This window comes from Dryas octopetala, chromosome 2 (assembly GCF_963921425.1).
Source record: "Dryas octopetala chromosome 2, drDryOcto1.1, whole genome shotgun sequence".
Classification (NCBI taxonomy): Eukaryota; Viridiplantae; Streptophyta; class Magnoliopsida; order Rosales; family Rosaceae; genus Dryas; species Dryas octopetala.
In genome coordinates, this window is record NC_141367.1 from 590,441 (window position 1) to 604,830 (window position 14,390).

A 14,390-nucleotide genomic window follows, 5' to 3' on the forward strand; every position below is an offset into this window, starting at 1 on the left:
TGTTTGTCCGTTGTTTCAGATATTATAAGTCTTTTAAACATCATGTTTGAGCTACCATGTGATATAAAAATTATATTAGATATCGCTATTATTTTTTTTTTCCGATGTATATGCCTGTATAAATATCAGATTTAAGACATTAGATATCAGTGTTGAACGGATATTGTAAATGTTTTTTAATTAAAAAAAATAAAATTAAAATGGATTGTTAGATATCAGTTTTTCCTGTCAAATATTTGATATAAAAATTCGAACATGCACCATCCAATTTGTGCAATTTAAATGCTTCCATCAGTTTCATCCAACATTCTCATACAATATTTCCAACATCCAATTTCAACCATATTCAAGTTAACAAAAATAAATTACAAATCCCTCAACAAGTAGGGATAACCCTAGCTAGCTAATCCATTTTTAACCCCCCTAAGAAACTTCAAAAATCTGCACAAAATATAAGGCATGGCTAGTTCTAAATTATGCACACTAGTTAGCTAGCTAGCTAGTTCTAAATTCTGCCTTTTCCTTTACAAAAGATTGGAATGGCAGCACTAATACCATATCCACAAAATGTACGTCAAAACAGTATACCAACATGCATGTCTAAAAATAATGCTCGGTGACATAGTCTCCCCACTCAACTCGGACTTCATCAATTCGGACTTCATCAATAATGCATGTGTATCTACAGGAATATACCTTCATCTTGCAATAGACATTCATATATTTACCTGGATAAACATCCTCTCTGCATCTCCAACTTTACCATTTTCTCTCAAAATAATTCCCTGCATAAGCATTAAAGAACTTAGCCAAGAAACTTGATTAGCTGACTTTGATTATATGTATTTACATACATGTACACAAAGCGGAAAACAGACTAATAACAATTTTTTTTTTTTAAAGGCAAGAAAGCAAAATGAAACCTTAGCCAAATAACCACGGAAGTCATTTGGATGACTAGAGATTAGCCGATCATAAACAGATACAGCATCACTGATATGGCCCCAATCTGAAAAGGCTTTTCCAAGAAGTAATTCGACCTGATTATTCATGGTATAACCAAAAAAGAAAAAACGATAAAAAAAAAAAAAGAAAAGAATCAGAAATTGCATAGCTTGAAGCATTTGAACCCAAAAAATAACATCTCATGGTAAGAAAACAATTGAACAAAAAAATTTTAAACTTAGAAAGAAGAAACAACGAGAGTGGTGCAGGGATAAATTTGGAATATCACAGATTTGTTTAAACTTGGCAAATCTTTTTGGTTTGGTTTAGTTTTTTATCACCTTAAAAACAAAAGTGCAATAACGGTTCAGTAGCCATTTCAGTGATGCCAAAATATGTAATATTTATATTATAGAAAACCATGACTCACTTGAATAGGGTCCACTTGCAAATCTGTTCCAGTTGTACTGCTTCCAGCCTTCGGATCTGAATTGTCTGCATTTATACGTTCTCGAGAAGCAAGAAGAAATTTAACAGCCTGCAAACCAAAATGAGGGGGAGGGGGGAACAAGTTTGATTTACTAGTTGTAAGAAACAGATTAAAGTAGGAGACAATTGATTCAGAATTTCACAACATATAATTAAATAAGGGATCAGACAAATAAATCATGGTTGGTGCCAGTGTGCCAACCAGATTTCTTTGATTACCCAGAGTCAAGCCACAGTTCAACAGATTGGACGAGTTCATAAAATGATATAGCATAATCTAGAACAGGTAAAATCATCTTATAAGTTATAAGACATGTTTATTACCATAAGAATTATCATCACCATGCTAAATTATTTGGACCCTAAGGACCTCGTTAAGAATGCTACCACAGATATATTTTAAAATGAAGGCTAGTGCCATTTTTATTTCAATCCACAAGAATAATAGAAAACCTCATCTGGTTTTTTAGCAGCAAGTAATGCATTTGTAAGGCCGCGCAGAACGTCAAATTCGAGATCTTTAGAAACCTGTCACAGAACAACAGAACATTCATGTACGACATTATTGAACTTATGTTAGTAATAGTCATGCATATTATCAACTAACTAATAACATCAATGCATCTTCCATGATATAAATGATTCGATTTCTACTTCTACCAAGCTCTTTCGATTGCTTTCTACATGAAGTTAGCTATTAGTGTGCACAGTTGTCAGAAGACTGACCTTTGAAGAAACCTTATATGCAGCAGCACTCCCTTCACGGTTGCCCATTCGAATGCTCTCCTTTGGAACCACTCAACATCTTTACTGCAACAGGATGCCCATTCGACAGCTCTCCTTTGAAAACAGAGCCATAACCTCCTTGACCGAGTTTATCTTTGAAATAACCTGTCATCTTCTTAATATCTAAATGTGAATACCTTCTCGGCATAAGATTCTTGTACGCGTTCAAGAATTCTTCCACTGTATCATCCTTTAGAAACTTTTTCCAAACACATCCCTGACCGAGTTTATCTTTGAAATCAATTGTCATCGTCTTAATATCTGAAAATGAATACCTTCCTTGCATAAGATTCTTGCATGCTTTTAAGAATTCTTCAACAGCCTTTAGGAACATCTTCCAAATTTCCAATAGACTCCCTGGATCAGTTTATCTTTGAAATCAACTGTCATCTTCTTAAATTCTGAATATGAATACCTTCTTCGCACAAGATTATTGCATGCATTTGAGAATTTCTCAACTGCATCATCCTTTAAGAACTTTTTCCAATACAGTTTGTAGCTCAAGAAAATTGACAAAATAATAATGCCGGGTATCATTCGTGCGATCAGAGTCCATCCTGCCATAAGAGTACATGCAGGTATTAGAAGTTCAATCTGGATTGATATTTGCCTAAATGTATTCAAAGTTTTGATCCACGGAACCTGCTGTGGAATCAAATTATTCCAAACTTTTACTTTTAAGAAAAAAAAAAGATTGTTTCTTTTTCTTGCATGTTCTTTTCAATTTAATTTCACCTTTTTGTAAAGAACATGATATATTGTTTAGAAGGACTTACCAGTGATCTTGGCGGCCTTTATGAAATCTGTGAAAACAGAATCAACGGAGAAATGATTTAGGTTCAAGGAAGGAAAGGAACTCAGAAATCAATCTTAGTGAGATAGCTATATATAGAACAAGCCCAACATCAAGTTTGGGCAAATTGAAAGTAATAAGGTGCAACTCACATGATTAATTACAATTTGCTTTATTCTAATACTAGAGTACACAAAATGGAGCTAGTCAAACTTACCACGTTTCAAGTAATCACGAAAACCTGCAAAGTACAATAGTGTCAGTAAGAGATTCAAGAAGAAATATACATTCTAAAATAATAAAATCAACCTTCACATACTGAATTAGTGTGTCAAACTGATCAAAACAATACTCACAATAGAAGGATTGGGACCGACTGTAGCAGTACTCGAGGGAGAGATAATTCTCAAATGAAAGAAGAAAACCCCTTTTCAACTGCTCACGGATGAAAGAAAATGGAGGGACCTCCCCAGTTTCTTCTAACATGCTAAGAATGATGGACAAATTAGGACAACCGTGAAGATTCCCCACTCCATCTCCCAACATAATGTAAGAATACGAAGAAGTATTTGTAAGAATGGCAACAAACTAAGGAGCTTCATCATATAGACAATAACTAAATAGAGAAACAAAGTAAAACCTCAATAAAAGCAGTAGAAGAATTCAGTAACAAAGGATGCACAATACTATGTTGTGTAACACACTATGACTCACCTCAAGAGCAGTTGGATCTTTTGGGGAGTTACTAAGTGTTGCTTCGTATTCTTTCAGCCTTGCCTGCCACAAATCAAAAGTAAAAATGTTCTTATCAACAATAATAAGTGTTAATGATCTTCTCATGATTCTTTCAAACACACAGTAAGAATCTATAGTTTATTAGGATTGGGCAAAAGAAAACAAAATAGAGTAAGCAATAGTGGAGAAATGCAGAAGTGATACAAAAATAGTATGATGACACAAGTGATAGAAAATTTGGAATTACTACATGACATGTATACTAAAGTATGCTACCATTGCACATAGACAATCCCATAAACAAAAGCAGTTCTCTAGATCTAGAGTTAGCTTAATGCCTTCGGTACTTTTACACATCTTTCAGAAATGATCTATACTGAAGTCAGGATCATTTTTATGCAAAAAATCTAAACTAAACAAAAAGGGAAAAACATATTTCCTATGAGCATCACCTGAAGGGACACTTTCTCTTCTTCAGAAAGTTTATTATTGGTTACTGCAGCATCCTCAGTAGAACTGAAACTGAAAACTTGAAGACCATATCAAAATGAAATCATTCCTCAGAAATTACTCAACAATCAACTGCTAGATCGAATAAGAAGAAAAGAAAATCAATAATAAAATACCAATTGATTCAACCCTTAAAGTAGTACAGGTTTGTTCCCAGAAACTAATTTTGCCTTCTTAGAGAAAATTTCAGAAGTTGTGATTTACAAACATGCACACACACATGAGATAGAGGTTCAGTTTTATGACCTGTAACTAAATTGAAGCAATATGATAAATCATGTGGTCATGGCCAGACACAAGAAAAATAGAAACATAAGAATATTCCAATCTTAAAAGCCCTTTAATCTACTATGTCATACCTTCCGGAAGGAAAAAAGTCTCCAAAAGCAAAAACTAAACCACAGACCACTACAGCTACACCTACTCCAATCTAATTCCATGAAAAACTTTGAATTAGTGATATGTGTACTGTGAAAAATCATTCGTAGCATTATTTATGTGGTTCCAAAAGAAAAAGAAGAAAAAGTGTACCTGTGTACCAAGTCCAATTGTTTTCTTCTCTGATTCAACAGGTGCATCATAGTCAATTGCCCCAAATTCCTTTTTTACCTCTGCTTTCTTCTGCTCAAGTGCTGAACTGAATTTTGTGCATAAGGGATGATATTTATTGGAAATAATACCAAAAACAATATATGAATAGGGAACCACCCAATCAGCCATTATGATATGCTAATGCAGCAACACACACGCATGCACGCGCATGCACACACATACATGATCATTAATTATTTGATAAAGAATATGGTGTTAGGTAGGGCTGAATGGTGAAAAGGAATTTCATACACTCAACTTCTTCACTGTAGGGTAATGAATTAAATTATAATTTATTAATTATTATGTGTCAAGGGTATAACCATGAAAGCAGAGATCTTGCTGATACTGTAGTACTCTATCTGTGGAATTACTTGCAGAGAAAATGAAATGAGCTACTAGAGAAACACAATACACAAGCTCGTTATCACAATACAGCTATATAGAGAAAAGGCAAACCTTATATAGCTCGTTATCACAATACACTCGCTGCAGCTCGCTCAGGCTCACAAGCTCCCAAGTCGACAGAAACTGTACACCTACCAAAGCTCCTGTGGTGCTGAAACCAAAAGCCAGAATCAGCACAAATAAAAACCCAAAATTCCTAAGTTAATTCACATAATCAATCATGCCAAGAAAACCACAGAAAACAGTTATGCAAGATCTGGGCTATTAACTAACAGCTACTGAAGAAATATAGTAAAGACAAAACCCTACACTAATTCCAGCATACAGAGAAACCCACCAAACGAATGAACTCATTGAATTGAAAGAAACAAGAAAAAATGGGAATCTACTCCAGAACCTGCCAAAGAATGTTGAAAGGTCGTTATAGGCAATAAATTATGGTGAGGGCGATCTTCCCAGATCCCTAATTTCATGAAGCATACGAACCTAGCTAAGAAATCCATAATTTGAAGAAAAACCTAAACAATAGAAAAGCCCAATTTTGAAACCCTAATTTCAGTAAAGAGAGAAGAGGACAGAGGGAAAGAGAGAACCCAGGATGAGATAGAGAGAAGATCGAGGACAGAGAGAAAGAGAGAACCTAGGACGATGACTAATCTTACCTTTTGGCTGCAACCCAGGATGATGAGTGTGGCAGAGAAAGCTCTTGAGGGCCGACGATATGGCTAAGGTCAACTACGCGACGATGACAAGGCCGGACTGTGAGAACGGCGACGCCACGATGAGGGCGTGGGTGAGAGAGAGAGAGAGAGAGAGAGAGAGAGAGAGAGAGAGAGAGAGAGAGAGAGAGAAAGCTCAGGGTGAGAGGAGTGTGAGAGGAGTGTCTGAGCTATAGAGGGGGGAGTGTCGGGTCTAACTTAAGTCAAAACACTTAAGTTGTAACAAAAATTTTTATATTTGATTTTGAGTTGAAACAATTAATATCAGTTTATGGTTTAGATATCGGTTATTGTAGAATTTTAATTTTTACCCAAAAATTTAGATATCGAATTTGAAAACTTGGCGATATATAAATGTATTTAGACATCATTTTTAGAAAACTAAAAATCCAACTGATATAAAAAACTTTGACAATATCAATTTGTTTTAAACCGATATATTTTTAGTGATATCTAATGGGGTATTTCCTAGTAGTGTCTGTTTTTCAGCATCAGCCGTACACTCCATATCATTAGGCCATCAATAATCTGACTCCAAAAAAATAGAGTTCAGCTCATTGTAGTACTTTGTGAGAGATCGACCACCTTGACGCAATTGAAAGGTCTTCTTCATCAATTCATAAACCTGAGACGAATCAGAGGCATCAAGATAGCTCCTCTTAACAGCATCTCAAACCTCCTTCGTTGTTCCACACTGAACAAAATAAGACATGAGGTTAGGCATCATGGAGTTGATGAACCGTGACTTGATTAGTGCATCCTCAGCTTCCCACTCATCATAGGCAGGATTTGCCTCTGCTGGTGCAACCTTTCTCCCTGTAATATAGCCCTTCTTCTTTCTGCCGGCAATATGCATCTACAAAATCTTAGACCAAATGGGATACTTTGTGCCATCCAGTTTGATATGGATGGGAGAAGAATTCTCCTGAATGGTCACAGTAGATGACACCTTATTCTCAAGGATCGGAGAGGACTTGGGGTCAAAACTGGATGATCTTTCGTCAACCATGTTTGTTGCAAAAGAAGATTGCAGCTAAGGTTTCTTGTAGAAGACGATTGTGGCTAGGGTTGGGATCAGAAAGTGCTGTTTGGCTAGGGCTGAGTGCGGCTAGGGCTAAAAAACTAGGGTTGCTGATTAACAAGAATCTGTTTGACTATGGTGCTGATCGGCTAGGGTTTGTAAGGTAGGCAGACATACGCAAAAAATAAGGGCTAGAGTTGCTCTTTGAAGGTTGCAGCAGCTACAAGGTTTCAGAATCAGGGTTTCAGCAAGAACAAAGATGGGCAGCGGAAAAGTCTTTGCCTTAAGGCCTAATACCAAATTAGAATATGGCTGGATGATTATAATTTCATATATCAAGATATATTTATACAAGAGTACAAAGACCAAATAGGGTAAGTCAACTATACATGGTAAGTCAACTATACAGCTATGACATTAACTCCTAGCTAAATAAGGAAAACCTATATACACGCTAACTCCACTCACCTTCAATTCAATACTCCCAGGTTGAGAAATGAATTTTCCCAAGAGAGTGAAGGAAACCCAAGAGATATCCAAGTAATCCAATCGAACCCTGTTGAAAATAGACCCACCAATAAAACTTAAAAACCAAGGAGAAAGAGAGAGAAACTGAAAACCAAGAAAACTAATAAAGGATTTTCCAAAGAACGTGGGGAAGCCCTAAATTCATAAAAAATCCATAATTTCGAGAAGCAAACGAACCTAAGAAAATCTCTAATTTGAAGAAAACCCAAAACAACAGCAAGAGAGAAGAGGACAGAGAGAAAGAGAACTCATGAGAGAAGAAGAGAACAAAGCGAAAGAGAGAACCTAGGAGAGATATATAGAAAGAAGAGGACAAAGAGAAAGAGAGAACCCAGGAGAGATGAGACTGAGCTTAATTACCTTTAGATGCCACAACACAGGAGGATCAGATAGTTCGTGCTTGACCACCGACGCCAAGGTCAACCGGCGGCAACTTCGACTTCGATGATAAGGTCTGAGTGAGAACAACAACCATAACCAGAGAGAAGGAGAGAATGGCAGTGAGTGTGTGTCTCAGTGAGGGTGAGAGAAGGATCGTGTGACTATGTGAGTGTGTGTTTTTGTTTGTGTTTGGATGTGTTGGAAAACATAGTCAAAATTTTTAAGTAGTCCAAAAATTTTGATTCAACTTTTTTTTAGCTCCAACAAAGATATTAGTTAAGGGTTTAGATATCAATTTTTAATGAAAATGAAAAAATTAAGATATCGCAAAAATTATTAAAAATTATTAGGTGATATCTTAATAAATTAAGATATCATCAAAAAAATTATCTAATATCTAAAATGTTTTAATATCAGTTTTTACAAAAATTGATATTAAACAAGTGATGTCTATTAAGGTTTTTGTTGTAGTGACTTTCTGAAAATAATTTGTTGATTTTTTGAATGTTTATGTTTACCCAGCAGAAAAGTCAATGTCCATGCTTTTTATGTGAAATGTCTTAATTGAAAAAAATAAATCATAACCTTTATCTATAGCATATGGTGAATCTGGATTGTGCTATATTTTCAGGCCTATTTATCTCTTCCCGAGGGTATACTTCTTCTATGGTTGGCCTGATAACAATGATGATTGAACACTACTATTTACTAGTAAGATCGAATTTCAATTTAACCAGGGTTTTGTAAATTACTATATGAACTTACCTTCTGAGAGTATTCTTGTGGGTTTTGTAGATTATTGTAGAAAGATGATCATAATGCAATTTTTGGGTGGTATATATATATATATATATATATTAAGAAAGGGTAATATAAGGTCCACTAAGTTACTCCAAAGTTGATTAATTATATTCCATATTATGCATGGTTATAGATTGATAATTAACTAGCAATTCTCTTGTTTTCTTATTAATGAGTTTGACTTGGTAATCCTAATCAAGTGTCCAAAGTGTTTGCAATCTGAATTTTTTGGTTACAATTCTACTCTGAACTTTGGGTTGAATTTTCTATTGAATTAGTACTCCATTTTTGCCTTGTTTCAGTGGGAACGGAGGAATGACAACACTTACACCCAAGAAGATATCGATGAAGTACGGGTTGAATGAGCAAACTTTGTAGGGCAGTATTTGTAGAATAGAAGGTGGCCGGATTTTTGCATAATAGCATTTTTGACTTGATTTTGTGGCCATGTGTTTATTTAGACTAGCTTGCGGTATATATATATATATATCATTGATCACTTTGCTAGATTAACTTGGGGGATATTAACGATTGATAGGCTTGCTACATTATATTGATGGCAACAAATTGGTAGTTAGATTAATGGCTGGTTTTGTGAATGACATTGGATTAAGGGAGTAAGCTACATATATACAATTACTACCTTGAAATTAATACCTTATATTATTTGGTACTTTATACATTTTAAAATTCTTTATTATTGTGGATTAGTTTAAAATTTAGCAAATGTTATTCCAAAATCCTTTATCAGGTTGTGCATAATTGCATTGCGGTATTATACCAAAGACAATTGGGAGTTATATACATCAAAATAAAATTGAAATTAGTATCTTACACAACGGTTATATGGTTAAAACTCATTGTGTTAATATCATCAAGACGACGGTTTTGTATAAACACCGTAGTATGAAAAGCCTATAGACATCTCAACCGCCTATTTTTCAATAGCCTACACAACAGTTATATGGTTAAAACCCATTGTGTTAATATCATCAAAACAACGGTTTTATATAAACATCGTAGTATGAAAAGCCAATAGACATCTCAACCGCCTATTTTTCAATAGTATACACAATGGTTATTATCCATAAACCATTGTATGAAGGGGTATTTCAGCTCGTCTTTTGACCTAAAATAGTTGTAAAATATATGCATTAGTAATCTCAACCGTTGTATAACATATTTTCACACAACGGTTTTTAACCATAAAACGTTGTGTATATATATACTCAACAACAGTTTCCTTCAAATCATTGATTTTTAAAGGTGTATATACAATGGTTGTCTATGTATAACCGTTGTGTAAGTGCACCAAGACAACGGTTTTTGACCGTTGTCTATTGGAGTATGAATCGACATCGGTCAATTAGATGACGGTAAATGAACAATTTACACAACGGTCAAAATTCATTGTATATTAACCTTTTTGTTGTTGTGTTGGTTCCTTCTGTTATATTTCATTGTGTTAATTGAGGCCCATATCATGTTTATTGTCATAGTCATAGTCATAGTTAACCCATAATTGTTTGGATCCCCCAATAGTCATGGTTGTTATTGTTATTGGTATTGTTTTAAAATGTAAGTGAGGTCATGGTTGTTATGGTTTGTCAGTAACAGTTTGACAATGACAACTTATTACTGTGATTTTTACGGTTTGAAATTTGGTTTATTGTGATTACTTCACACCAAGTCGAGAATGTAAGTAAGGCTAACAACATTTTATCGTTAGTATGTGTTTGACAATGATAACTTGTTATTGTGATTTTTATTTTAGGATGAAGAAGTCAAATTAAGCATGTTGGTGTGAATTTCTAATAAACAAAGTTGTTGGGGAAATTTTTTTTTTTTTGTTATTGTTTGTCAATAACAACTTATTATTGTGATTTTTATGTTTGTTTAGGGTTTAAAATTTGGTTTAATGTGAACTTGTCATATTGAATTGTTGTAGGTGGGTGATTTAGAAAGATTGGGCGATTGTTACAGTCAAGTAGTAACTATCTAGAATGATAGTTACTATTAGACAATGGGTTATTGTTACTGTGGGCGCGATTTGGAAGTGCTGAGCGCAATTTGGAAAAGCTGGGCACGATTTGGAAGTACTGGACGATTGTTACTGTCGAGTAGTAACTATATAAGATGATAGTTACTATTAGACAGTGGCAATTATTGTTACTGTGAGCACAATCTAGATCGAGGTGCTGGGCGCGATTTAGAAGTACTTGGCGATTGTTACTGTCGAGTAGTAACTATCAGACAGTAGCAATTATTGTTATTGTGAGAACGATTTGGAAGAGTTGGACGCTATTTAGAAGTATTGGGCAATTGTTACTGTTGAGTAGCAATTATTTGGGACAATATATAGTTACTAACAGACAATGACAATTATTGTTACTGTTAAAATTAAGATTTTTTATTCCAAAAGCTTGAATGTTTTTGTTTTGTGTTGGTTTTATTCTTTTTTTAACATGTGTATGGAAGAAAAGACAGAAGATTTATATAAGTTGTCTTATTTTGGATATATTGCACAATGAGAATTGCTACGCGAAAAAAAAAAAAGGCGTTGGGCATGGTGCCAAGTGCATTTTTCCATGTGATTTCATTAAAATTAATGGACTGCATTTGAATTTGATTTTTGATAGTGGACCTTAAAAAAAGCCTATTTTCTAAAATGAACTTAAAAAAAAAACCCTTAAATATAGGGTGATGATTTTCTTACTTTAGTTTTGTAGTAATGTTATTCATACTACATTTCCACATTATGAGGCAACTTAATTATGTCTATATGCCACGTCAGTTAATGTGGCCCATTGTATTTTTATTTGTTATTTAATATCTTTTCAATTATGTTTTGTATTATGCTTAATTTTTCAAGTTTTTATCTTCTATTTCTTTTTTTCTGCAATTGCTCTTCTTTCCCTTTTGCCCATATATATTTCCATGGTTAATTTTGTACGTTAATACTCATTTTCTTATTTTTATGACTTGATAATTTAACAAATAAAAGAAGAGAAATAAGTGAGAGGAGCTAGTGCAAGTGTATGAAATAGAAGTGAAAATTAATTAATACTCATAAATATATATAAATAATTTATATATAAATAAAAAAATAGAATATTGCTCAAAGTTCATAGACATAGCATATATATAACGCTCATAATTAAAAATAAAAGGCTATATTGAGAAAAGGAAAGAATTATATTCTCTTGTAGAGTTTTATATTCTTTTAAAATTATAATAATTGATAAAAATGTCCATTTTGGAGGCCTTCATGATAAAATAACCTATCTAAAGTTGAGTTAATTAATTACACTTACACCCTCTGATTTATCGTCTTTTCACATATACCCCCTGGGGTTTCAAAAATTATACATACACTCCCTGAGGTTTCAAAACTATTGCATATAACCCCCTACAAGAGAAAAAAATAAATAAATAAAAAAGAAAATATTTGTATTGAGGTTGGACCTTACACCTTGAGTAATCTTATTAGGCCATTTCATCCCTTAGCATGCTTTTTTGCATAATTTCTCATCATTTTTCATCTCATATAGGGGGTTATATGCAACAGTTTTGAAATTTCAGGAGGTGATGTGTAATTATTGAAACCCCAAGGGGTGTATGTGAAAAAATAATAAATCTCAGGGGGTGTAAGTGTAATTAGGTCATCTAAAGTTTTGGATGTCTAAATAGTTCAACTAAGTTGTTTAAAATATTAAAAAACCACACAATACAAACCTATATTGTGTTTCAGTGGTTTCATGTTGTTTTTGTTCAAGGCCGAGCGCTTGACCCACTTGGTCAAACGTTTGGCGGCTCCTTTTCTTTACTTTTTTATTGGATGGTTGAAACCCAACTGTTGAAACTGTTCAATGGTAACATATAAAATTAGGGTGAATGTGATTCCAAATAATTTACTTTTGTGTTTTGTCTTGTTTTATTTATTTTTCACATGTATATGTAACAAAAAAATATAAGACATTTGTATAAATATCATTTTTATATGATTTTAGTGTTCCAGTTATAATTTTAAATAGTTGAGCACTTGCTCATTGTAAAGTAGGATGGCTTCTAGGGGTGGGCATCCATACCGGTAACTCGACAAAACCGATCAAACCGAACAAAAAAATTGGTTTGGATCAATTTTTTTTAATTGTTTTTTCAAAGATGGTTTCAAATCCAAACCAAACCACCCAATCTGGTTTCGTTACTGGCTTTTATATCCCAAATCATCGGTTAAATTGACCCAAACCGACTTGGTCATTGGTCAAGCTTGTTTTTTGCGCACCTATATGGCTATATATAAACATTTTTATGTACAAGTGATGATACTATCAAGTTGTGTTTTTTTGCAAGAAAGTTTTTGGTATATAAAAGTAAATAATCAGTCTCAAATGAATATAAGAGAGAGACACAGACACAAAGATAGAGAGAGGAGAGAGAGAGCTCATGTCTTTGAAGCAATTTGATGCAGCACGCGGTAGACGAGAGGATAAGGTTTTTAAGAACACAGCCTTCATTTAACTCTATTGATTATCTAGATGATAGATCTATAATAGCTAGATTAAGGGCATCCACTAATCCGATAATTTCCTAAATTATCAGAAAAATAGGGATAAAGGAGAAAAGTCTAGAGAAAACTCTCTCAACATGTATTAATAACAATCAATCCCCCAAAAGATTACAAGAATCCATATTTATAGGGTTTAAAAATCTTGGGCTCCAAAAATACAAATAAAATATATCTGAATAAAATAAAATCTAAAGCATTAATTGAAATCCTAATTTACCAAACTTAATCCAATTAGGAAAAACATTAAAAGGAAAGTTCCAAAATTACAAAAACTCCCTACTAAAAATTATTAAAATAAATAATTTTTTTAAAATTAAAATTTGAATATGGGAAGTATGTGGGCTACATCAATTTTGTAACGTAAAGGCAGTAGTATGAGAACAAGAACTTGGCCGCTTCCTCTTACCTTCATTCACCCTCATTTTCTTGATTTGCTCAGCTTATAATTTTGATCAAACTTCACATGAAATTATGCACGCACACTTTCTGCAAGTTTGGCATCAAGTTTTTCTCTTCCTTTTCTACAAATCTCCAATTTTAACCTCAAACTGATTTGGTACGTAACTTATTTTCAATTATTCTCATCGATTTTTGTATGAATTTTTTACAACAGGAGGTCATTATTATCTTCTTCATCCATTCATCCTTTATCTTCTTTGTGCATTTATCTACCATCTTCTTTTAGAGGGAGAATCAGTAGTTGTGTCGTCGAATGGGCACGGTTTTTTTAGAATTTTTTCTCATTGTGTTTTTAAATGTACCAACCACATATTGGTACAGTTGAAATATGTCAACCTACATATTAGTACAATTAAAATGTATTATCCCATGTATTGGTACAATTTAAATGTACAAATTCATACTTTTAAGTGACAAACTAGGTATATATTTAAAATTAAGGATCTATATTTCATGTTTAAGTTGTACATTTGAAATGTATCAACCCAAATACCGTTAACACCAACCGTATGGATTGGGAACCGACTAGACCAGACCCAAACGACGGCCTATTACGAGGAATGTCACCTATGTAGTCATCCTTATAGGACTTACGAGATGGGCGTCCCCTCCACAGTAGGGCCCATGTATGGCACAGAGGTTGGTTGTAGTCAG

The 14,390-nt window shown here is 33.8% G+C and overlaps 1 protein-coding gene across 1 annotated transcript; it reads right to left on the reverse strand.

Moving 5' to 3' along the window:
- Positions 1-301: 301 nt before the first annotated feature.
- On the reverse strand, positions 302-6,985 carry LOC147292316 (uncharacterized). The gene is made up of 17 exons (XM_086234623.1): positions 6,861-6,985; positions 6,653-6,815; positions 6,543-6,601; positions 5,309-5,338; positions 4,790-4,895; positions 4,618-4,688; positions 4,201-4,270; positions 3,728-3,790; positions 3,479-3,500; positions 3,231-3,254; positions 2,997-3,023; positions 2,326-2,577; positions 2,161-2,231; positions 1,888-1,962; positions 1,376-1,483; positions 924-1,040; positions 302-785 (listed from the first exon to the last, which is right to left on the reverse strand). The coding sequence occupies exons 1-17, from the start codon at positions 6,983-6,985 to the stop codon at positions 717-719; spliced, it is 1,452 nt and encodes a 483-aa protein (XP_086090749.1). The 3' UTR covers positions 302-716.
- Positions 6,986-14,390: the final 7,405 nt, after the last annotated feature.

What these genes read in the sequence shown, in the direction of transcription:
- LOC147292316 (XM_086234623.1), bottom strand. Translation starts at nt 6,985, where the DNA reads ATGGTTGACGAAAGATCATCCAGTTTTGACCCCAAGTCCTCTCCGATC. An exon ending in AAGAGAAAGTGTCCCTTCAG is followed by an intron (nt 3,791 to 4,200) that starts GTGATGCTCATA and finishes GATTTGTGGCAG; the next exon opens with GCAAGGCTGAAAGAATACGA. An exon ending in CATATAAGGTTTCTTCAAAG is followed by an intron (nt 1,963 to 2,160) that starts GTCAGTCTTCTG and finishes GTTCTGTGACAG; the next exon opens with GTTTCTAAAGATCTCGAATT.